This window comes from Bombina bombina, chromosome 5, assembly GCF_027579735.1.
Source record: "Bombina bombina isolate aBomBom1 chromosome 5, aBomBom1.pri, whole genome shotgun sequence".
NCBI classification, from domain to species: Eukaryota; Metazoa; Chordata; class Amphibia; order Anura; family Bombinatoridae; genus Bombina; species Bombina bombina.
Window position 1 is genome coordinate 562,286,970 of NC_069503.1, and position 23,880 is coordinate 562,310,849.

Here is a 23,880-nt window from a genome sequence, read left to right on the forward strand (position 1 = left end):
ACTTTCATCAGTTTGCCACACAAGTTTCAAATCAGCTGATTAAAATGGCTACTTTATGCTAAATATAAATGCTAGTGATTCTAGGTTATGTTTAGGGGCTGATTGCCCAATTTTATATCACTTGGTTGCTTAGAAATTTATGTATAGTCATGTTTTCAATATGTAGTGATGCATCACTTAGTAATCCTATATATTTTATTGTGATGTGAATAAATGTCTCTGCATTATAGCAATGTTTTGATTGCCGTTTCTTAACAGTGTGTGATGGGTGCGACTCTCACTCTGGTGACTAACTGAGCTAACATAAAGAGTGCTAAAACCCCTAAACTCTGTGAATATGCAAGATATATTCTTCTTTTCTAATCAAATGGTTGAGATATATATATATATATATATATATATACATACAAAGTATATATGGTAGGCAAATAGCTTTTGCCTAGAAAAATAGTTGCTTTAGCTTTAAAAAACATTTTTAAAAAGCCTTTTGCCTAACAAGTAGTCAGGCAAATAGTTTTGCATGTTTGTTTTAGTTTTTTTCAGCTTTTAAAGCCAATTCCCTGAAATTCTCACCAATATTCGTTATGGCTAAATAAAAATGTGTTAAAAGAAATTAGGAAAAAACGTAGGGCATTTAAATTATTAAAAGAAAATAGTACAGACTCAGCATACAATATTTATAAGGAATGTAACAAAGCATGCAAAAAAGCAATCAAATTAGCCAAAATTGAAAATGAAAAATTAATTGCCAAGGATTCTAAGTCTAACCCTAAAAGGTTCTTTAAGTACATAAATAGCAAAAAATCTAAGAAGGATAATATAGGTACATTAAAATGCGTGGAGGGTAGCATGATAAATAATGACAGGGAGAAGGCTGAGGTACTAAACCAGTTTTTTTTCTTCAGTATACACAAGAGAGGAACCATTGAATGATACTTTGGAACAGAATAGAACATGCCAGTCCATACCACTAACTGGGTTTTGTTTAGAGGATATCAGGAAAAAACTGGAAAATATTAAGGTAAATAAAACTCCAGGCCCAGATGGAATACACCCAAGGGTGTTAAGGGAACTTAGCACTGTTATAGACAAACCTTTACTCTTAATTTTTCAAGACTCATTATCCTCAGGCATGGTACCCCAGGATTGGCGTAAAGCTGATGTGGTGCCACTCTTCAAAAAGGGAAGCAGGGATGATCCAGGAAGCTATAGACCAGTTAGTCTGACATCAATAGTGGGGAAGATATTTGAAGGGATTATAAGGGATTATATTGATGAGCATATTCGTGTAAACAAGATTATGAGTTCTAATCAGAATGGCTTTAGGAGAAATAGATCGTGTCAAAATAATCTAATTAGATTCTACGAGGAAGTAAGTAAAAATATAGATAAAGGGGAATCAGTTGATGTGATATACTTAGATTTTGCAAAGGCATTTGATACAGTGCCACATGAGAGATTAATGCACAAAATTAAGGGACTGGGAATAGCTGAAAATGTTAGCTCATGGATAAATAACTGGATAAAAGATAGGGAGCAACGAGTAGTAGTAAATGGATCATACTCAGATTGGACAAAGGTAATCAGTGGCGTCCCCCAGGGATCAGTACTGGGCCCTGTTCTTTTTAATATTTTTATAAATGACTTGGAGCAAGGATTAAATAGCGACATCTCTATTTTTGCAGATGATACTAAATTAAGTAAGGTCATAAGGTCAGAGCAGGACGAACTCTCTTTACAAAGGGATTTGCTAAAATTAGAACTATGGGCAAGTGAATGGAAAATGAGATTTAATACGAAAAAATGCAAGGTTCTACATTTTGGAAGTAAAAATAAGCAGGCTACGTATTTTTTAAATGGGACAAGACTTAGCCAAACACAGGAGGAAAGGGATTTGGGAGTAGTAATAGATAACAAGCTAAAGATGGGTGCACAATGCAGGGCAGCGGCTTCAAAGGCTAATAAGATACTAGCATGTATTAAAAGAGGCATTGATTCAAGGGAGGAAAGCATAATTCTGTCATTATATAAAGCCCTGGTAAGACCTCACCTTGAGTTTGGAGTGCAGTTCTGGGGACCAATTGCTAAAAAAGATATTGCAGAAATAGAAAAAGTTCAGAGAAGGGCCACAAAGCTAATAAGGGGATTGGAGAAATTAACCTATAAGGAGAGGCTAGCCAAACTGGGTCTGTTTTCTTTAGAAAAAAGGCGCTTGAGAGGTGACATGATTACTTTATATAAATATATTCAAGGCCCATATACAGAGATGGCAGAAGCTCTGTTTATTCTAAGAAAATTGCTTCTGACAAGAGGTCATAATTTAAGGTTGGAGGAAAGAGATTTAATCTCCTGCAACGGAAACGTTTTTTCACTGTAAGAGCAATAAAATTGTGGAACTCATTACCAAAGGAGGTAGTGAATGCCAATACCATAGATACATTTAAAAATAGTCTGGATAAATTTCTGTATATAAACAAAATTCATGGATATGATTGCTAGTATTAAATGGGTCACATTTTAATGGGGCTATTTAAGCTTAACTGGAGCTTTTTGTAAGTATTTTAGATTTGTATAGGTTGAACTCGATGGACTTCAGTCTTTTTTCAACCTTATCTACTATGTATGTATCTATGCGACAAGGCACCCACGGAAAAGGGTCCCTGCTCGACAATTGGTACCTAGGTTCTACTGGATAGTGGCTTGCTAATAGGCAGTGACAGTGGCCCCTGCTCACCAACAGACAACTAGGTACCCCAGGAAAGTTTCCCCTGCTCAACAATATGCACCTAGGTTTCCTAGTAAAGGGTCTCCTGCTCACCAATAGGTGCGCAGGCATCCTTGAAAAGTGTCCCATGCTTGCTTAAAGGTTGCTAGGCACTCCTGGTAAGTGGCCCTAGCTCATCAATAGGAACCTAGAGACCCCAGGGAAGTGACCCCTGCTCACTAATAGCCACCTTGGAACCCTCAGGAAAATGGCCCCTGCTCACCAATACAATCCCAGGCACACCAAGAAAGTGGCCATTGCTCAACAATATCTGCTCAGGGATTCCCTGAAAGTGAAATTCAAGAAATCCAAGGAGCACCCAAGTAGAAGTATAAAATATAGCTTTTATTTAGATTGCACAAATAAAAACGGAGTATGATATTAAACCCATATGGGTAAAAACAGTAGATTGAATGCAGATAAAGAGTCAGGCTGATGTGTTTTGGCTTACGCCATACTCCTAGCCACAGATTTACCCCCAGGGGTTTTATTTCATACCCCGTTTTTATTTGTGCAATATAAATAAAAGCTATATTGTATACTCCTACTTGGTGTTCCTTGGATTTCTTGAATTTCAGTGCTTGATTGCCGTAAATGAGCACAAGTGGATGGAGTATCCTGCAGGGGATTGGTTGGAGGCATTTGACTAACGAATAAGAGGATCACAGTTATGGAGTGCACTACGGAAGCAACAGACATCAGGACCAAGAGAGTGTAAAGGGTTTGCCCACCTGAAGGAGGATACAGAGCAGAGGAAACTTCTGATCCAGGGACCGGGTGATTGGCATTACAGACATGAATTCAGACGTTGATTCTGCTGAATGGGCTTCTCACAGTAAGTGAGGATTTTTACTGTGTTATGTGGCAAAGGTCTATGTACAGTGCTTACCCAGGTTAGACATTGGGCTTATGTGACTGCCAGACTTTGACAATTGGTGTTAAAGACCTATATCTACTTCTTACCCCTTTAACTTTTATCTGCTGAAAGTGGCCCTGGTCTCTAATATCTAGCTGTCTTGGAACCCTCAAGCAAAGTGGCCCATGTTTACCAATATGCACCAAGGCACCCAGGGAAAATTGCCCCTGCTCACCAAAAGGACCTCAGGTAGGGCCCCTACGTGTTGATAGGCAGTTATAGTGGACCCTGCTCACCAATAGACACTCAGGTACCCCAGAAATGTGTCCCTGGCTCACAAATATGCACCTAGGTACCCCCAGGAAAGTGGCTCCTGTTCACCAATAGGTACCCAGGCAACCTGGGAAAGTAGGCCCTGCTTTTGAATATGTTACCAGGAACTGTCAAGGTAAGTGGCCCAGCTCATCAATAGACACCAATGAAGGCCAGGAAAGTGGACCCTGCTCACTAATAGCCGCACAGGAACCATCAAGCAAACCATCAACACATGCCCAGGCACCCAAAGAAAGTGGCTCCTGCTCACCTATAGACAAACAGGTACTCCTAGAAAATGGCTGCTGCTCAATAATATGCACTCAGGTACACCAGAAAAGTGGTCCCAGCTCGCCAATAGGTGCCCTGACACCCAGGGAAAGTGGCCCCTACTTGTCAATAAATGACCAGGCACTCCAGGAAAGTGGTCCCAGTTCCTCAATAGGAACCTAGACAACCAAGGAAAGTGGCCACTGCTTGCTAATAGCCACCTAGGGACCCTGAAGAGTGTGGCCCCTGCTAGGTATTATGTGCCCGGGCACCCCGGGAAAGTGTCCCCAGCTTGCCAATAGGTGCCCAGGCACCACAGGAAAGCAGACCCTGCTAATCAATAGGCTGCCAATCACCCAAGAAAAGTGGCCCCTGCTCATCAATAGGCACTCAAGCGGCCCCTTCTTGCCAGTAGGAACTCTCAAAGAAAGTGGTCCCTTTTCACCAAGATGCGTCCAGACACACCAGGAAAGTGGCCCCTACTCACCAATAAGGAACCAAGCACTCCCAGAATATGGACCCAGCTTGTCAATAGGCCCCCAGGGACCTCAGCAAAGTGGGTCCTGCTTGCAATAGCCACTTAGGAACCCTCAATTAAAGTAGCCCCTGCTCTCCAATATGTGCCCAAGCACTCCAGGAAAATGACCCCTGCATACCAACAGGTGCGCAGGCACTCTAGGAAAGTGTCTCCTACTTGCCAATAGAAGCCCAGGTACTCTGGAAAAGTGGCCCTTGCTTGGGTGCCTATTGGCAGGGGCTACTTTCCTAGGGGGCTTGGGTGTGTTATAATGAGCATAAGTCACTTTCCCAGGGTGCCTGGGTTACTATTAGCTAGCAGGGACACTTTTCTGGGGTGCCTGTGTGCCTATTGGTTGATCAGGGGCCACATTCCCAGGGTGTCTAAAAAACTATTGCCTAGCAGAGGCCACTTTCCTGGGTTGCCTATTGGTGAGCAGGGGCAACTTTTCTGGGGTGCTTGGGAGCCTTTTGACAAGCAGGGGCCACTTTCACAGGGTGCTTGGTAAATTTGGTAAGCAGTGGACACTTTCTGGGATGCCTGGGAGCTAGGGGTGCTGGGTGCCTATTGGCGACCAGGGACACTTTTCTGGGGTGCCTGTGAGCCTGTTGGTGAGCAAGGGACACTTTTCAGGGGTGCCTGGCAGCCTACTTGTAAGCAGAGTCCACTTTCCCAGGGTGTTGAGTGCATTTTGGTGAGCAGGGGGCACTTTCCTGGAATGCCTAGAAGTAGTGGCCACTTTTTCAGGTTGCATGCATCTATTGGGAGAGCAGTGGACACTTCCCAAGGGTATCTGGGCAAATATTGGCTGGCAAGGGCAACTATCCTGGGGTTCTTGTGTGCCCATTAATGAGCAGGGGCCACATTCATGGTGTGCCTGGGCACCTATTGGTATGCAGGGGCCACTTTCTCAGGGTGCTAGAGTGTATTTTGCTGAGCAGGGCCACTTTCCGGGGGTGATTGAGTGCTTATTGATGAGCAGGATCAACTTTCCCGGGATGCCTTTTCCACGTATTTGGCAGAATGACCACTTTCCTGGAGTGACTGGCAGCCTATTAATTAGCAGAATCTGCTTTCATGGTTGCCTGGGCAACTATTGTCGAGCAGGGGCCACTTTTCTGGAGTTCCTGGGCAAATATTGCTTAGCAGAAGCCACTCTCCTTGAAGGTTCCTGGGCAGCTATTAGCGAACAGGTGCCACCTGCCTGGGTTGCCTAGACTCCTATTGATGAGCTGGAGCCACTTTCCCGGAGTGACTGGGTATCTATTGGCAAGCAGGGACCACTTTCCCAGGGTACCTTCCTGCATATTAGTGAAAAGGGGCCGGCCACTTTCCTGTGGTACCTGGGTGAATATTAGGGAACAGGGGACACTTTCCTGGGGTACCTGGGCATGTATTGGCAAGCAGGGGCCACTTTCCCTTAGTGCCTGGGCATCTATTAGTGAGCAGGGGGCATTTTCCTGGGGTAACTGGGTATCTATTTGCAAGCAGGGCCACTGTCACTGTACAACAGTGAGCAGCGGCCACTTTCCAGGAGTACCTGGGTGACTATTGGCAAGTGGCCCCACTTTTCTTTGGTGCCTATTGATGAGCTGGGGCCACTTTCCAGGAGTTTCTGGGCACCTATTAGAAAACAGGGCTCACTTTCCCAAGATCTCTGGGCAACTATTGGTAACCAGGAGCCACTTTCCTGGGGTACCTAGATCTCTCTTGGTGAGCAGGGGTCTATTAGCATACAGGGGCACTATCCAGGAGTACCTGGAGACCTATTGGCGAGCAGGGGTCATTTTCCCTGGGTGCCTTGGCACCAAATGGTGAGCAGGGGCAACTTTGCTTGAGGGCACCATTCTCTCTAAGGTGTTCAGTTGAGCAATTGCATGTTTTATTTATTTTAAACACTTTATTTTTTTTTAAATATGAGCACTGCACTTTTACTGGGCCCTGGCAGTGCAGGCTTTTGTAGAGGGGAAAGGAAAAGGATGGGGGGGGGGGAGAAGTACAACATGCTGACAACACTGGATACAATTGAGTGGAAGAAACAGTTGGTGGCTGGAGCTTCAGTGGAGTAAAAAAACTAGGTGAGAGAAACTCTAGCTCTGTATGTGTGTATATGCATAAGTTTGGTTTAAATAATGTTGCAGTAAGAATCCTTCTGCCATATTATTTAATTATTTTAGTGGTTTAGATTAAGGTTATTTGAAAAATTAGGAAATCCGGCACTCCAAGAAAATTCTATAAACCTTTATTTTAATAATAAAGCTGAGCTGAAACACACATCTTACGCGTTTCGGCTTATGCCTTAGTCATAGATGCTGCTTTCCATTATTGATCACAGGTGTATTTAAGAACATTATCAGCTAACCATTGGTCAAACTCTAAGCACATAAGTCACATGATTAAAACAACTCTATCAACACAAATAAACAAAATGTTAATATTAATCTTAAACATTAATATTTTAAAACCATAGTTAGAAGAGATTATCAGAGGATAAATGTCGAAAAGAAAATTGAAGTAAAAGTGAAAAAGCATGAAGCACCTCTAACAGACAAAATGTACAAGTTTAGATCAACAAATAACAACCATGGGCCATTCCCTAGGAAAACATATATATGCTGCCCTTAAATATTGTACTGCTGTCGTTTGTGCCAATATGAGCCCACAACTTTCAAAATATACATTAGAAACATGCAAAGTTACAAAACGTTTAAATCCTACTATCTAACTATGTGAAGCATTATAATACAATGGTTCTCAAATATAACTATCAGTCCAGTACTAAGATCTATTATTCGTAATTTGGTTTATGCACTAGAATGAGTTTGCACTTATAAATGAGACTTGTAACAAATGTTCCTGCTTATAAGTCTCTTTGACTAAAAAGCTTACCATGAATCAGTGATTCAAAAGATTAATATTGAACAATAGAAACCTGAATTTTAACAAGCACATAAGAGAACTACCTAACTGCATATTTAATATTTAAGAATTAGATACTATTATTTAAACTAAACTAACTAAAGACTTTTATATCCCCCATGATCTATTTTGCTATAGAGGTCACACCATTAGTCGATCATATCATATTTCATACCCCAAGTCTTTCACCTCTATAGCAAAATAGATCATGGGGATAAAAAAAATCTTTAGTTAGTTTAGTTAAAATCAGGACACCTGATGAAACGGTCATAGGTACCGGGAAACGCGTTGTGGCTTAGTTGTTTTTAATAAAAACATTTTTTTTATCAGTAACACGGCCTTTTTAGTACTTTTACTGTCACCTCTAACTGCCATATGTGGAGAGCTAGTTCGAGTTACAACACCTCTGTTCCCCTGTTCTTTTCATCTGAGATTGCCGAGATTTGCCTGAGGAAACAGTGGTCTGGACAGCTGAGAATTGTCCAGGAGGTCTTTGTGGCACTTATCAAGTGCTTACCACATTGTGAGTATATTTCGTTGTTATGCGTACAAGTCCACCTACTCACTGATATACACTATTGTGGTGCCTGTGTGTTCTTATATCCTTTATACAGTTCTATATTGGAGGAACAGATCTGCCACTACAGCTTGCTGGACGGCTGCTAATTGTTCAGAAGGTTTTTGTGGCACTTCTCAAGTGCTGAATATCTAGTAAGTAGGAGCCGTAATTTTGGGGGTCTGGCTGCATACTTTACAAACGGTACACACTATTTGGCGCCTCTTCTCTTCTTCTTTTCTACAGATCCTGCTACTGGCCAATTTCACATTTGGAATGAGCTTTGCTGCCTGGAAACTCCAATCAATACTCTTTTAGTGTGGACTTTTCCTTTAAGACTGCCATTACGGTTTAAGTTTGTATTGTTCTAATCTATATCTTTGGATATTGTAGATTGGTTGTTTTGATTGCACTTATTTTATTAGTGGTCACTATCACTGTCCCTTAGGGGAATCACTTAGACAAAAGATTGTCACACTGTATGTCAAATTTGATAGGCGCATCTGATTTTAAATATCTTTATCATATATATCAAAGTACAGTTACACTAATAATAACACTGTCTAATAAAAAATATTCTCAAAAAATATTGCACAAAAAAGGTACATACATATAGATCCTTAAAGATAGATATGTATATACAGTATATAAATATATGTCTATATATGTGTACATATATATTTATGTATTTATATGTGTATAAATGTATTTACAGACATATATACACATATAAACACATTAAATACGTAGGTACATATATATATATATATATATATGTATATATATATATATATATATATATATACACAGTATATATATATACTCTCCTTCAACGGCTTAACCTTTGGGCGTACGGTAGCATCCATGGATGAACCTACGGAAGGTAATGAGGGACAAAAACACACCTCAATGCAGCACACCCAAACATCGCCTTTCCAAAAACGGATTGCGGGAGTTCAGAAATAGGACTCAGATGCCGAGAAGTTGGTAAGGCTGTGGTATCACGTAATGCCATTGAAGGAGAGTAGCCGAGTGGATGTTTTTTTTATATTGATGTGCTTTCTTTTTTTTTTTTTCTTTTTTTTTTTTCAAAGAGCTTTATTAAAATAACATGAGGTTTTACAGTAGATCGTAAAAATACATGGAATACATCAGAGATGTTACAAAAAGGTATTTCACATTGTTAGAGCCATGCATCAGCTATAATTGTGTAATACTCATATATATCGCTGCATTATTAAACGATGATGATTTAAGACACTGGGTTTGAAATCTGTAGATATATTACATGGATATTCCCACATCCAGGGTTTCAAGCGATATCTATCATATATTAAAAATAGATCGAAAACAAGGCCATGAGCATTAGTTATTGAACCTCAATTTTGCCCCAGCTATCTAAATAGGCCTCTCTTGGACCGTGTATGTGTATAGGCAATATGGGGGTTATATATGTGAATAATACTTAGGAAAAACATACTAAACAGAAAACAAAATAAAAGGACATAAATGAGTTAAGGACCAAAACTGAGCAGACAGTTGTTCTTAAAGTTAATATTTAAACATGACACTTCTTATCTCTACTGGTCTTGGGGTAATACCTACTTTTTCCCTCTCTTTTTTTTTTTTAAATTAATTAATTATATGTGTACACGTGTGAGAGAGGGGGGACATTGTATCTTATTGCTTGTCTAAAAATGTATGTTTGGATAGATGTTGATGGCCAGCTATTTGTAACAAACTTTTCCCTAGGGGCCAAGGTCTTCCCCTTGAGCAGTGATATATTGTTATCCCCTATCCTGCGGCCCAAGCCGCAATCCGCAAAAAGAGGTTTGCAGATATAGGAGCGGTGCCTTATTGTGCCGTTGCAGTGTATATTCTATTACCGCTACAGACAAGCTATCACTAAAAGAAGATTGCTATGGTCAATGCATAAGCTGTATAACATTAGGGAGCAACGTATAAACTGAATAAACTGTGTGTCAACTTTATATGGTTGCCAGAGTTTCCATCACAAGGATTTGGCGGCCCAAGTGATAAATTGAGTCAATGTCAGCCCCTTGCAATAGCCTGATCGTAAAATCCAGAGTCTGGAGTAGCCAGTGTTACTTTTTGTGGATAACTGTCAAACCAAGTCTTTCTGGGCAAGAGTCTTACTAGTTTGTCTTCACAGTGCGGTTCCAAAGGGAGTATAAGCTGTGTGAGGCTGTACAGACCGCTCGGGTCCACCTGCCTTCCTCTGTGGTCTTTCTGTTCCCCAGCCACCTGGGTAATATACGGCAAAAGGTCCCACAGCTCAGCACTCTTATTTGTTTTGGGAGCTCCCCCCGCCCCCTTGATGTCCATTCAATGCCAGTCTCTGGCCTGTAGGAGAGGACCGAAGCGGACTATTAATGCAATCCAGTTGAATTGGTTTTGCAGTGGCCACATGGTGGTCTCTTGTATGTAGGAGCTTATACGTAGGCCCGACATCATTGTCAAGTGAGTCGATGTGTTCCGACATTAGTTCCCTAGTGAGGGATGGTTCTTCTGGCCAGAAGATACTGTGGTTATTCAGAGAAGGCTCCCGTTGTGGGCACATTGCGTCTGCTGTGTGCGCAGTCTTCACAGCACCATTTTGACTAACAGGTATCCGATCTTCCTCATTAACTTTTATTTGTATGTTAGTGGCACACAATTTGCTCATAAGGTTATCAATTGTGGCTCTCTCTTTTAGTAATTTCATGAGCCTCTCGAAGTTTGCAAAGCGTAGGTTATACTGTGTCAGTGCCTCCATACCTTACATTGTCTCTGCTTTCTTTCAGGGCTGTTTGGGTCCTTGCTGTATAGATATCTGCTCTGTTAAGCTGGAAGCTCTTAGTGGTTTGCTTGGTGCAGAGCTAGAGTGATAGCGCCAGTCCAAACTTGGTATTATGCCCAGTTAAGGTCGAATCAGTGTTAGGATATGAAAAGATTCAGTAAGCCAGGATACCAGGCAGCACTGATGACCCAGCTCTTCCTAGGGGGGAGGTGAATGCCTAGTAGTAGGCCGCCGCATTAGGCCTTAATGTTCCAATCTGTAGTCCCAGCGTCATGCATACAGCGAGAAGAATAAATATAGGGTCACAAGTGACAGTGCTGCAATGCTTTTGGATTATATGCTTTTAATCTTGCTGTTATATGTCAATAATCGGCGGATTATCAAAACCTCTGCTCAGAGCTCTCAGAGTGTGCGCCCTGTTCAGAACGCTGCTTGGGCACACCCTCCATGTGCTTTCTTTTAAATGTGTTGATGTAAGTGTATGCAGATAGTGCATGTACGCTGCACAAATAAATCTGTGAATCAGAGCTGTGCTTTTCTCTGTTTCAGTTTTTTAGTTAAGTCTCTACTACAGTATACTCCGTTTGGCCGAAGGACTGCCGAATATACAGAGTAGCTGCAGCTGGATTTACTAAAGAGACTTTACCTGCACATTTGAGACTCTTTGGGACTTAATAGCAATATATTTTATATTTGTATTTTGATTTATATTTGTTTTTCTCTTCATTCATATTTTTATATGCCCTTTGCTTAGAAGTACTATAGCGCTGAATTTGCCTTTTGTTATTGTTTTTTATGCTGTATATATTGATACCTATATATAATTTTATATATATATATATATATATATATATATATATATATATATATATATATAAAAGGAATGCAACACTTCCACAAAGCACAACAACAAAATTTTATCAAGAAGAAAAAGAAGAAACTTGCATGCCTGTCATAAAACACCAAATGCAAGAAAATAGAGCTCCAGGTGACAGATCAACTACAACTTCAACAACAAATGACCAAACATCCACAGACAATAACAGCACCTCTTTCAAAACACAAACTGTCATCAACCAAGAAAACTATGCAGAAAACTTAGGGATTGTGAACCTTTCAAACTACCACCTGTCAGGGCCAGTACTGTGTAAAGGATGATCATTCTGTCCAAGTACAAATCTAGACAAAATCCAACTGTACTCAGACTTAGAAGAATTCTTCAGGAGATTGCGGCTAAAAGAATTCTTCTATGACAAAGAAAATACCAGCACTATGGAGGACTACAATGGAAGGATAAAGAACACAATCTTCACACATGCACGAGGACGCAACACAAAATTGGACTGCTATATTGAAAGCTTCTGGTTGAGAACTTCATCTCTGCTCAGCACACTGCAGAAAAAAATAATGTATAACCTCTCACACTTAGAAAAAAATGCTATAAAAAACTTAAGAAATAATGAAAATATTACCATTAAGCCTGCGGACAAGGGAGGAGCAGTTTTGATCATGAATACACAGGACTACAACAGAGAGGGAAATAGACAATTATCAGATCAAACTTATTACAAAAAACTGGAATAGGACCCCACCCAGGAATACACTTTGCAACTTAGAAAACGAATTAAAACATTCCCTAAACACACGCACCATAAACTGGACAAATTGGTGCCCTATAACCCTAGCATAGGGACATTCTACATGCTCCCAAAAATCCACAAACCAGGGAACCCAGGAAGACCAATAATAACAGGCATGGACACTCTGACTGAGCAAATATCGGGCCTAGTGGAGAAAATTCTTAAGCCCTTAGTTATTAACACCACTAGCTTTATAAAAGATACCACTGATTTTCTTAACAAAATCAGCCAGATAACAGAACTGCCAGAGGATACTATACTTGTGACAATGGATGTAGAATCCCTGTACAGCAATATTCCACATAAAGATGGTATTGATACCTGCTTAAACTTTCTTTCCTCCGACAGCCCTAACAAGACATATAGTGCTTCTACAGTCAGTAAACTTACAGAATTTATACTTACAATTATTTCATCTTCAACCACTCCATCTACTTACAAACCATGGGAACAGCCATGGGCACCAAAATGGCACCACAGTATGCAAACCTCTTCATGGCTGACTTAGAACTGAGATTCCTAGCCACTCACCCTCACAAACCCTTCAAATACTTTCGCTACATAGATGATATTTTCATCATATGGACAGAAGGAGAAAAAAAACTTGAACATTTTCATAAATCATTTAATCTATTTCATGCATCAATCAAGCTTAAAATTAACTTTTCTAGAGACTGTGTCAGCTTCCTGGATACAACAATATCCATCACAAATGGCAAACTGCACTCATCTGTATACAGGAAACCAACAGATAGATGCAGCTAACTCCACAGCTCCAGCTACCATCCCAATCACATTAAAAAATCCATAATATACAGTCAGGCTACAAGATACCACAGAATTTGCTTAGATACCAAGGACCGTGACAAACACCTCATCACACTGTCCCAATCATTCAGAGAAAAAGGTTATAAAACAAGGATTATAAATAAAAAAATAACTCTGCCCTCAATACTCCACCTGAACACTTACTACAATACAGGGAGAAGAAAAACATATCACGTATCCCACTAGTAGTCAAATACAACCCTGCTGTGGAAGGGATACGAAAAATCATAAAACTTTAGACTTACAGCCACTACTCTTAGAGGATCCCACACTCAATTTTTTTTTCCAAAACCCCCAATCCTGGCATACAGACAACCACCTAACCTAAAGCAGAAACTGGTCCATAGGAAGCTACCCCTTGAGAAAAAGAACACTCAGAATGGAACCAAGTGCTGCTATAAAGCTCTCTGCAAACTGTGTCAACACGTTTGTGAAAGCAGCACAGCAAATCACAATAATAAATCCTATAACATTAAAGGGGCATATTAATGTATATCTGCAAATGTGGTATACATGATACATTGCACTGCATGTGAAGTGGGATACTATATTGGAGAAACAAGCCAAAAACTGCACCTTCGGATGAACTTACACAGACACTCAATCAAAAATCACTGTGAAACAAAATACTGTACTCCTGTTGGTCACCATTTCACCCAACCTGACCACTCCATCCAAAACCTCAAAATCAAAATTCTCAGAGGCAACTTCAAAAACACCATGGAAAGAAAAACGTTTGAAATGAAAATGATAATGCACTTCAACTTGTTTAATTCTGGACTAAATTCGGACTCTGGGTTCTTAACACATTATCAAATTTTTTTTTAATGTACTTTCATTCAGTCAATTACATTTTATATTCCACATTCTTTATACATAGGTACACAGGTAAGCCTATGTCCACACTTTTGCCTTTTGTTTTTTTTTTTTACTTTTGTATTCCCCCTGTATATGCAATTTCACATCTTTATAGATATTGATTCAATGTTGATATATAACTTTATGTCAGTATATGCTCTATGTAAAGCTATATATTTCCCCTGTCTGTTCTCCTACACTGGACACTGTCTGCCTGTTACCTAAGCCCCCCTCATGATTTTTACGACACCTCCTCCTCTCCCTGCACTTTCTGTAAACTAATCTGTAAAGTCCATTGAATTGGTCAGTATTGCTCCAGACTTGATAAAGGAAGGAACTCTTCCAAAAGCTTGTCAACTTGCTCAATGCAATACTCTTGTTATTTTGATATATATAAAACGCAATCCTGAAAGTAAATCCGCCCTCCTGGGTCAACTGCCTGGGTGCAAACATGAAATGAATAAGGCAACAAACTCAGGTCTTGTTAATAGTGGGTCATAAACCAGTATTGATTGACGTTTGATTTGACGTTCACACAGACCCCTTCATCAGAATCACGTAGGGGTCTGTGTGTACCCCAAAACGTCAATAAACACTGGTTTATGACCCACTATTAACAAGACCTGAGAGTGAGTGCTTTCGTTTGTTGCCTTATATATATATATGGGCCTTGCACCCAGACCTGTTTGGGGTTAACTGCCTGTGACTCTGGGGACAGTGCAGCTTCCTGAGAGTGCTATTGTGCACCCAGGGCTGTGCATGTTGCAGGGTCATCGGATGTGTACCCAGTCCGGTCTGAGAGTGCAGTCCCCTTCCGTGTTTTGTATATGTCTAGGGTGATTACATAAGCCTGTGCACCCTTCACTTGTTCCCAGTTTGTTGGATTGAGAGCTTGAATTGTGTGGCTGTTTAGGGACTCGGGTTTTGGAAGAGACCTTGATGTGGTACCTGGGCTTATCCAATTTGGCCAGATGTGGTAACTAACTCTTCCATTTTTGCTTTTAATCTTAGCTGAGAGCTTGTAAGCGAGTGCTGGACTTTCTCTGTGTGCTGTATTAATTTGTTTTGTAATTTTCCCTATGGGCCTTGCACCCAGACCTGTCTGGGGATAACTGCCTGTGACTCTGGGGACAGTGCAGTGGCGTAGCGTGGGTTGTCAGCGCCCAGGGCAAGGTAAGAATTGCGCCCCCCTAACCCATTAGCACTGACTGAGTCTCTTCCACCAGTACAGTAGGTAACACTGCAAACACTCAGACTGAAAATTGTCTGCTCAATGTGACACACTGCATTGGGAACCCTTGATTACAACAAGCATCTTTTCTCATGTCATTACAGCTGAGCCTTGGCCATTGGGAATACGTGCTGCCCTGCACTCTGTAACTTCATTATAACTTGTACATGCTATGGCTGATACATAGCATGTACAAGTTTTAATGAAGTAAGTTACAGAGTGCAGGGCAGCACGTATTCCCAATGGCCAAGGCTCAGCTGTAATGACATGAGAAGAGATGCTTGTTGTAATCAAGGTTTCCCAATGCAGTGTGTCACATTGATCAGACAATTTTCAGTCTGAGTGTTTGCAAATTTCAGGGTGTTCCTGGGCTGGCCCGGGTTAACATTCCATTCCTCTTAGCATGTTTAATGGCTGCATTGTGAGCTAGTGATAATTTGTAGTCAATATAGCCACCGACATCCCTTTATCCTCTCCTCCAGGCTCCCACATTACTTACCTTTTAAAGTCACGGGCGGGCACGACGCACTAGAGACAGTATTCCTCCACTTCTTGCTCCCTCGGTCCCTCCTGACCTGCGTGCTGGGAGTGGGAGGAGTCAGGACCCGACGTTCTAACTAGTGATGTAAACTGTAACGCTAGTCAGCAGGTAACATTCAGGCAGAGTCGGATTACACTTACAGGCGGCACAGACTCACAGACGACACTGACTGACAATTGAAGTTCACTCTTGCTTGAGACTCAAGACAGAACAGCAGGGCGCCTGCTAGAATGTTTATTCTCCCTTTGCTTGCCAAGTTGCCAAAGCGCCGCTGGAGTCTGGGACTGACTGTCACAGTTTACTATCTGGTGGAGGCTTTGGGCCCCCCATAATTATGCGCCCGGGGCAACCGCCCCTGTGGCCCCCCCCCCCCACGCTACGCCACTGGGACAGTGCAGCTTCCTGGGAGTGCCATTGTGCACCCAGGGCTGTGCATGTTGCAGGGTCATCGGATGTGTACCCAGTCCGGTCTGAGAGTGCAGTCCCCTTCCGTGTTTTGTATATGTCTAGGGCAATTACATAAGCCTGTCCACCCTTCACTTGTTCCCAGTTTGTTGGATTGAGAGCTTGCATTGTGTGGCTGTTTAGGGACTCGGGTTTTGGAAGAGACCTTGATGTGGTACCTGGTCTTATCCCATTTGGCCAGATGCGGTAACTAAAACCTGAAAGAAACATGCAAAAATATTTGCCTGAACACTAGTTAGGCTGAAGGCTTTTGCCTAGGCAAATAGTTTTAAATTTGCTGAGGAGGTCATGTTGTGATGGCAAAAAACTGAAATCTCTCACAGTGAATATGAAAGGATTTTGCTCTAAACTGACTTTTTATAAGTGTTTCATACAGTTTTACAGTTTCAGTACATACCTGTATACATAGCAATGGCTCCAACACAAATATAATCAGGTTCAGAAAATATTTTCAATTCAAGATCACGGAAATGAAGAATCTGAGACTCAAACTCTGACAACAATGGGTTCCCAGCAACAAATTTTTTAATTACACTTTCCCTTTCACTTTTCCAGATATGATGGTAACATTTGAAATGTTCCAAAGCTGTAATGACATCCTAAAGTAAACAGAAAGATACAAAAACATACAATAAACACGCGTGAATTCAAATAAATGTACATAGTTAAATAGTAATATAGGTTGAAAAAGGCTCAAGCCATCAAAGTTCACACCCCTTTCATGCATTGTTGTTTCTACTATTGATCTCGCAGTGGCGTATTTAGATTTTGTGCTGCCCTAGGCACTCACAATTCTGCTCTCCCCCCCCCCCCCCCCCCCCCTAATTTTTAGGCTGTTTTTCGGCCATAATATTTTTTGGTCAGGGTATAATTTAACTTTTTTTAGGAAATGTTCACAAGGACTTGCATCTGTGTGTGTGTGTGTGTGTGGGTGTGTGTATATGGTCATGTGACATAGCATTTTTTAATCCTCATTTTAATCTTGGTAAAATATCCATTTATATAATTGATAATATAAAGCCGTTGGTAGATAATGTAGGGTTTTCACTTGGAATGGGTTATATTGAGGAAACTTATAAGAATATTCACCTAAGGTTACAAGTATTGCATGAGAGAGTGGTAACTCCTAAACTTTTTAAAGACAAACCAGCAAGGGTTATTTGCGCAACTAAAAAACACTGAGCTCCTTCTACAAACAGATCTAGAGAAAATGATCAAAAACAGCTAAACATTCATACAAAAAAAGGAGCGTTGGTTAAAAATAGGATTCGTCTCTATCCACCTATAGGTAACCTGCTAAACAGTGAAAAAGTTCCTATAATCTTTTTTTTGTGTAGCATTCTATTATTCAGGCTAAAAATTGTTGAATATATATAGCAAATATCCTATAAAAATACAAATATCCTATAAAAATACAATAAAGAAAAAAATTAATTTATTACATTAAGTACCAGAATTAATACAAGAATACATTAAATACAAGAATACTTCCGGAATTCCATCTGGTCTATAGATTTTGACCCAGGGAGCTTCATTTTAGAATAAAAATGTTCTTATATTGACTTGTTTTATATTTTTTACTCTGTATGATTCATCTATCTACCCATTTACCTATTTGTTAATTTATTAATTTATCCCTTAATGTAGTATACTTTCAGCTAGATAACGAGTTTTGAGCGCTATAGGGAAATTAAAGAACACAACAAAAGTAGCGTTATTTAACCCCCTATAGCTCAGCCATTACAAGTTTTAAAAAACCCGGCTTGTGAAAGCGATATGGTCTTTTAAGCTCCATACCACACCAAAATACAAGTGCTGTTTTGACGTGCACACTTCACCAATAGACATCAATGGGGAGAAGGTGTCAGAAAAAAGTCTAACACCTGCGATCGCGGAAAGAAAAGCTCTGTAACGCAGCCCCATTGAAGTCTATGGGGAAAAAAACTAACGTTTAAACCTAACACCCTAACATAAACCCCACGTCTAAACACCCCTAATCTGCACCCCACCGACATTGCTGACACCAACATCATGTTAATTACCTTTTATCTGCCGCCCACGATATTGTCTCCACCTAAATAAAACTATTAACCCCTAATCTGCTGCTCCTGATATCGCCGCCACTATACTAAAGTTATTAACTCCTATTCCCCTGCAACCCAACATCACCGCCACTATATTAAAGTTATTAACCCCTAAACCTCTGGCCTCCCACATCACTACCACTAAATAAACCTATTAACCCCTAAACCGCCAGCCCCCCACATTGCAACAACCTAAAATAAACTATTAACCCCTAAACCTAACCCTAACGTAACCCTAACCCTAAACCTAACCCTAACGTAACCCTAACACCCCCTAACTTTAACATACCTTAAATAGAGCTAAATTAAAGTTACAATAATTAACTAAATAATACCTATATAAAACTAAATGCAAACTTACATGTGAAATAAAACCTAAGCTAGCTACAATATAACTAATAGTTATATTGTAGCTAGCTTAGGTTTTATTTTTATTTTACAGGTAAGTTTGTATTTTTTTAACTAGGTAGACTAGTTAGTAAATAGTTATTAACTATTTACTACCTATCTAAAATAAATACAAACTTACCTGTGAAATAAAACCTAACCTGCCTTACACTAAAACCTAAAATTAAAAAAAATTAAAAAACACTAAATTACAAAAAATAAAAAACGAAATTATCAAAAATAAAAAAAGAGAATTACACCTAATCTAATAGCCCTATCAAAATGAAAAAGCCCACCCAAAATAAAAAAAAACCTAGCCTACAATAAACTACCAATAGCCCTTAAAAGGGCTTTTTATGGGACATTGCCCCAAAGATATCAGCTCTTTTACCTGTAAAAAATAAATACAAAGACCCCCCCAACAGTAAAACCCACCACCCAACCAACCCCCAAAATAAAAAACCTAACTCTAAAAAAAAACTATCCATTGCCCTGAAAAGGGCATTTGGATGGGCATTGCCCTTAAAAGGACATTTAGCTCTTTTGCATTTACCAAACCCTAAACTAAAAAAAAACCCACCCATAAAACCCTTACAAAAAAAACCTATCACTAACCCCCGAAGATTCACTTACAGTTATTGAAGTCCCGCTTGAACGATCTTAGTGTTTGCGATACGGGAGGGCAGCAGTTTAGGGGTTAATAAGTTTATTATAGTGGTGACGATGTCAGGGAGCGGCGGAATAGGGGTTAATATTTTTTAAAAGTGGCGGCAATATCTGGAGCGGCAGATTAGGGGTTAATAAATTTAATATAGTATTTCCGATGTGGGAGGGCCTCGGTTTAGGGGTTAATAGGTAGTTTATGGGTGTTAGTGTACTTTTTAACACTTTAGTTATGCGTTTTATGTTACAGGCTACAGCTTTGTAGTGTAAAACTCATAACTACTGACTTTAGATGGTGTTACGGATCTTGTCATTTTTGGCTGTAACGCCGTTTTTTTTAGCCAGAACGCAAAACTCGTAATACCAGCGCTATGGGAATCCCATTAAAAAACATCATTTTTAAGAGTGCGGTACTGACGTTGCGTTACAGGCTAAAAGGCTTGTAATGGCTGCGTTGCCGTTACAGGCTAAAAGACTTGTAATGGCTGCGTTGCTGTTTTAACGCTGAAAATACCATATTTTCAGCGTTAAAAGGCGAACACACAGACTTGTAATCTAGCTGTTTATTAATTATTAAACGACTGAGGATATATCAGTGTAGGCATAGTTTTTACGGCTTAACTAACTTGATACTTAGGCCTAGATTTAGAGTTGGGCGGTAGCCGTGAAAACCAGCGTTAGAGGCTCCTAACGCTGGTTTTTACCACCCTCTGGTATTTGGAGTCAGTCAGGAAAGGGTCTAACGCTTACTTTCAAGCCGCGACTTTTCCATACCGCAGATCCCCTACGCCATTTGCGTATCCTATCTTTTCAATGGGATCTTTCTAACGCCGGTATTTAGAGTCGTGGCTGAAGTGAGCATTAGAAATCTAACGACAAGACTCCAGCCGCAAAAAAAAGTCAGTAGTTAAGAGCTTTCTGGGCTAACGCCGGTTTATAAAGCTCTTAACTACTGTGCTCTAAAGTACACTAACACCCATAAACTACCTATGTACCCCTAAACCGAGGTCCCCCCACATCGCCGCCACTCTATTAAAATTTTTTAACCCCTAATCTGCCGCTCCGTACACCGCCGCCACCTACATTATCCCTATGTACCCCTAATCTGCTGCCCCTAGCACCGCCGACCCCTATATTATATTTATTAACCCCTAATCTGCCGCCCCCAACGTCGCCGCTACCTACCTACACTTATTAACCCCTAATCTGCCGACCGCATCTCACCGCTACTATAATAAAGTTATTAACCCCTAATCCGCCTCACTCCCGCCTCAATAACCCTATAAGAAATAGTATTAACCCCTAATCTGCCCTCCCTAACATCGCCGACACCTAACTTCAATTATTAACCCCTAATCTGCCGACCGGAGCGCACCGCTACTATAATAAATGTATTAACCCCTAAAGCTAAGTCTAACCCTAACACCCCCCTAAATTAAATATTTGCCCTACCCTATTCTTGTTGTAATATTTTTCTAATGTTTGTAAATATTTTTCTAATGTTTGTAAATATTTTTTTATTTTTTGTAACTTAGTTCTTTTTTATTTTTTGTACTTTAGTTAGTTTATTTAAATGTATTTATTTGTAGGTATTGTATTTAATTAATTTATTGATAGTGTAGTGTTAGGTTTAATTGTAGGTAATTGTAGGTATTTTATTTAATTAATTTATTGATAGTGTAGTGTTAGGTTTAAATGTAACTTAGGTTAGGATTTATTTTGCAGGTAATTTTGAAATTATTTTAACTATTTTAGCAATAATAGCTATTGTACCTGGTTAAAATAAATACAAATTTGCCTATAAAATAAATATTAATCCTAAAATAGCTACAATGTAATTATTCTTTATATTGTAGCTATATTAGGGTTTATTTTACAGGTAAGTATTTAGCTTTAAATGGGAATAATTTATTTAATAAGAGTTAATTTATTTCGTTAGATTTAAATTATATTTAATTTAGGGGGGCGTTAGTGTTAGAGTTAGACTTAGCTTTAGGGGTTAATACATTTATTATAGTAGCGGTGCGCTCCGGTCGGCAGATTAGGGGTTAATAATTGAAGTTAGGTGTCGGCGATGTTAGGGAGGGCAGATTAGGGGTTAATACTATTTCTTATAGGGTTATTGAGGCGGGAGTGAGGCGGATTAGGGGTTAATAACTTTATAGTAGCGGTGAGATGCGGTCGGCAGATTAGGGGTTAATAAGTGTAGGTAGGTAGCGGCGACGTTGGGGGCGGCAGATTAGGGGTTAATAAATATAATATAGGGGTCGGCGGTGTTAGGGGCAGCAGATTAGGGGTACATAAGGATAATGTAGGTGGCGGCAGTGTATGGAGCGGCAGATTAGGGGTTAAAAATAATATGCAGGGGTCAGCGATAGCGGGGTCGGCAGATTAGGGGTTAATAAGTGTAAGGTTAGGGGTGTTTAGACTCGGGGTACATGTTAGGGTGTTAGGTGCAGACGTAGGCAGTGTTTCCCCATAGGAAACAATGGGGCCGCGTTAGGAGCTGAACGCTGCTTTTTTGCAGGTGTTAGGTTTTTTTTTCAGCTCAAACAGCCCCATTGTTTCCTATGGGGGAATCGTGCACGAGCACGTTTTTGAAGCTGGCCGCGTCCGTAAGCACCGCTGGTATCGAGAGTTGCAGTTGCGGTAAATATGCTCTACGCTCCTTTTTTGGAGCCTAACGCAGCCCTTCTGTGAACTCTAAATACCAGCGGTATTTAAAAGGTGCGGCCAGATAAAAGCATGCATAGCTAACGCACCCCTTTGGCCGCAAAACTCTAAATCTAGGCGTTAGACTTTTAGTTCACAATGTAGCAATTATCAAATTGTATCCACAAACAAGCTCGTTATAGTATGAGACAGAATTTTCTTACAGCATCCAACAGTGCCATCTACTGCCCAAAGTGAGAATAGAAATTAAATAAAGATAAAGTTTGGATTCACTTTAATATCTTTTTTTTTTGCGAGTTTTTCATCAATAGCATATATTTCTTTCATGTAATTGGCAAGAGTCCATGAGCTAGTGACGTATGGGATACACAATCCTACCAGGAGGGGCAAAGTTTCCCAAACCTCAAAATGCCTGTATAAATACACCTCTAAACCACACCCACAATTCAGTTTTTACAAACTTTGCCTCCTATGGAAGTGGTGAAGTAAGTTTGTGCTAAGATTTCTACGTTGATATACGCTTCTCAGCATTTTGAAGCCCGATTCCTCTCAGACTACAGTGAATGTCAGAGGGATGTGAAGGGAGTATCACCTATTGAATGTAATGGTTTTTCTTGCGGGAGATCTATTTCATAGGTTCTCTGTTATCGGTCGTAGAGATTCATCTCCTACCTCCCTTATTCATATCGACGATATACTCTCATATTCCATTACCTCTACTGATAACTGTTTCAGTACTGGTTTGGCTATCTGCTATATGTGGATGGGTGTCTTTCGGTAAGTATGTTTTCATTACTTAAGACACTCTCAGCTATGGTTTGGCACTTTATGCATTTATATAAAGTTCTAAATATATGTATTGTATTTATATTTGCCATGAGTCAGGTTTATGTATATTTCCTTTTACAGACTATCAGTTTCATATTTGGGAGAAAAACATATTTAGGAAAATATTTTTCTTTCCTGGGGTTTAAACTTTTTTCAATTGACTGCTTTTTCATAAAATTTTACGGGCAAAATTAGGCTTGCAAGGGTGCAAAATGCCAAAGTTTATTGCGTCATTCTTGGCGCAATAATTTTTTGGCGCAAATGTATGTTCGATGATGCAAAATCATACGGGGTCTTAGTTGAGGCTGAGTTCCTTGCACAAGGTTGCGTCTTCAATGAGGCGAGTGTATCATTTCCGGATGTTGTTAGCGCCAAACAAAATTTCAGTTTGCGTTGTGCGTCATACTTGGCGCCAAATAATTTCATTATTTAAAACCCCATTCCTATATGCCTCTTGCCTTTTTAATATATATTATTTTTTTCTTACTTATTTTTTTCTTACATATTTTTTATACATAATTTTTTTTAAAAAAGTTCCCAAATGAAAATCAATTGAGTTTTTTCATTTTATTTTGTTGAATATATATGCATATATTTTGATTTGTTGACAACACATTTTAGAGGTTAAAAAGGTTTTAATTTATACGAAATTTTATTAGTATTAATTAGATGTATTGTGTTTCATCTA

The 23,880-nt window shown here is 39.9% G+C and overlaps 1 protein-coding gene across 1 annotated transcript in view; it reads right to left on the minus strand.

The window, feature by feature from the left end:
- The window catches only part of DNAH5 (dynein axonemal heavy chain 5), a 1,563,391-nt gene that overhangs the window by 670,506 nt on the left and 869,005 nt on the right, over positions 1 to 23,880 (minus strand). Inside the window, 1 exon segment of the mRNA XM_053715797.1 lies at positions 16,955 to 17,156. Coding sequence (XP_053571772.1) covers positions 16,955 to 17,156 — 202 coding nt within the window.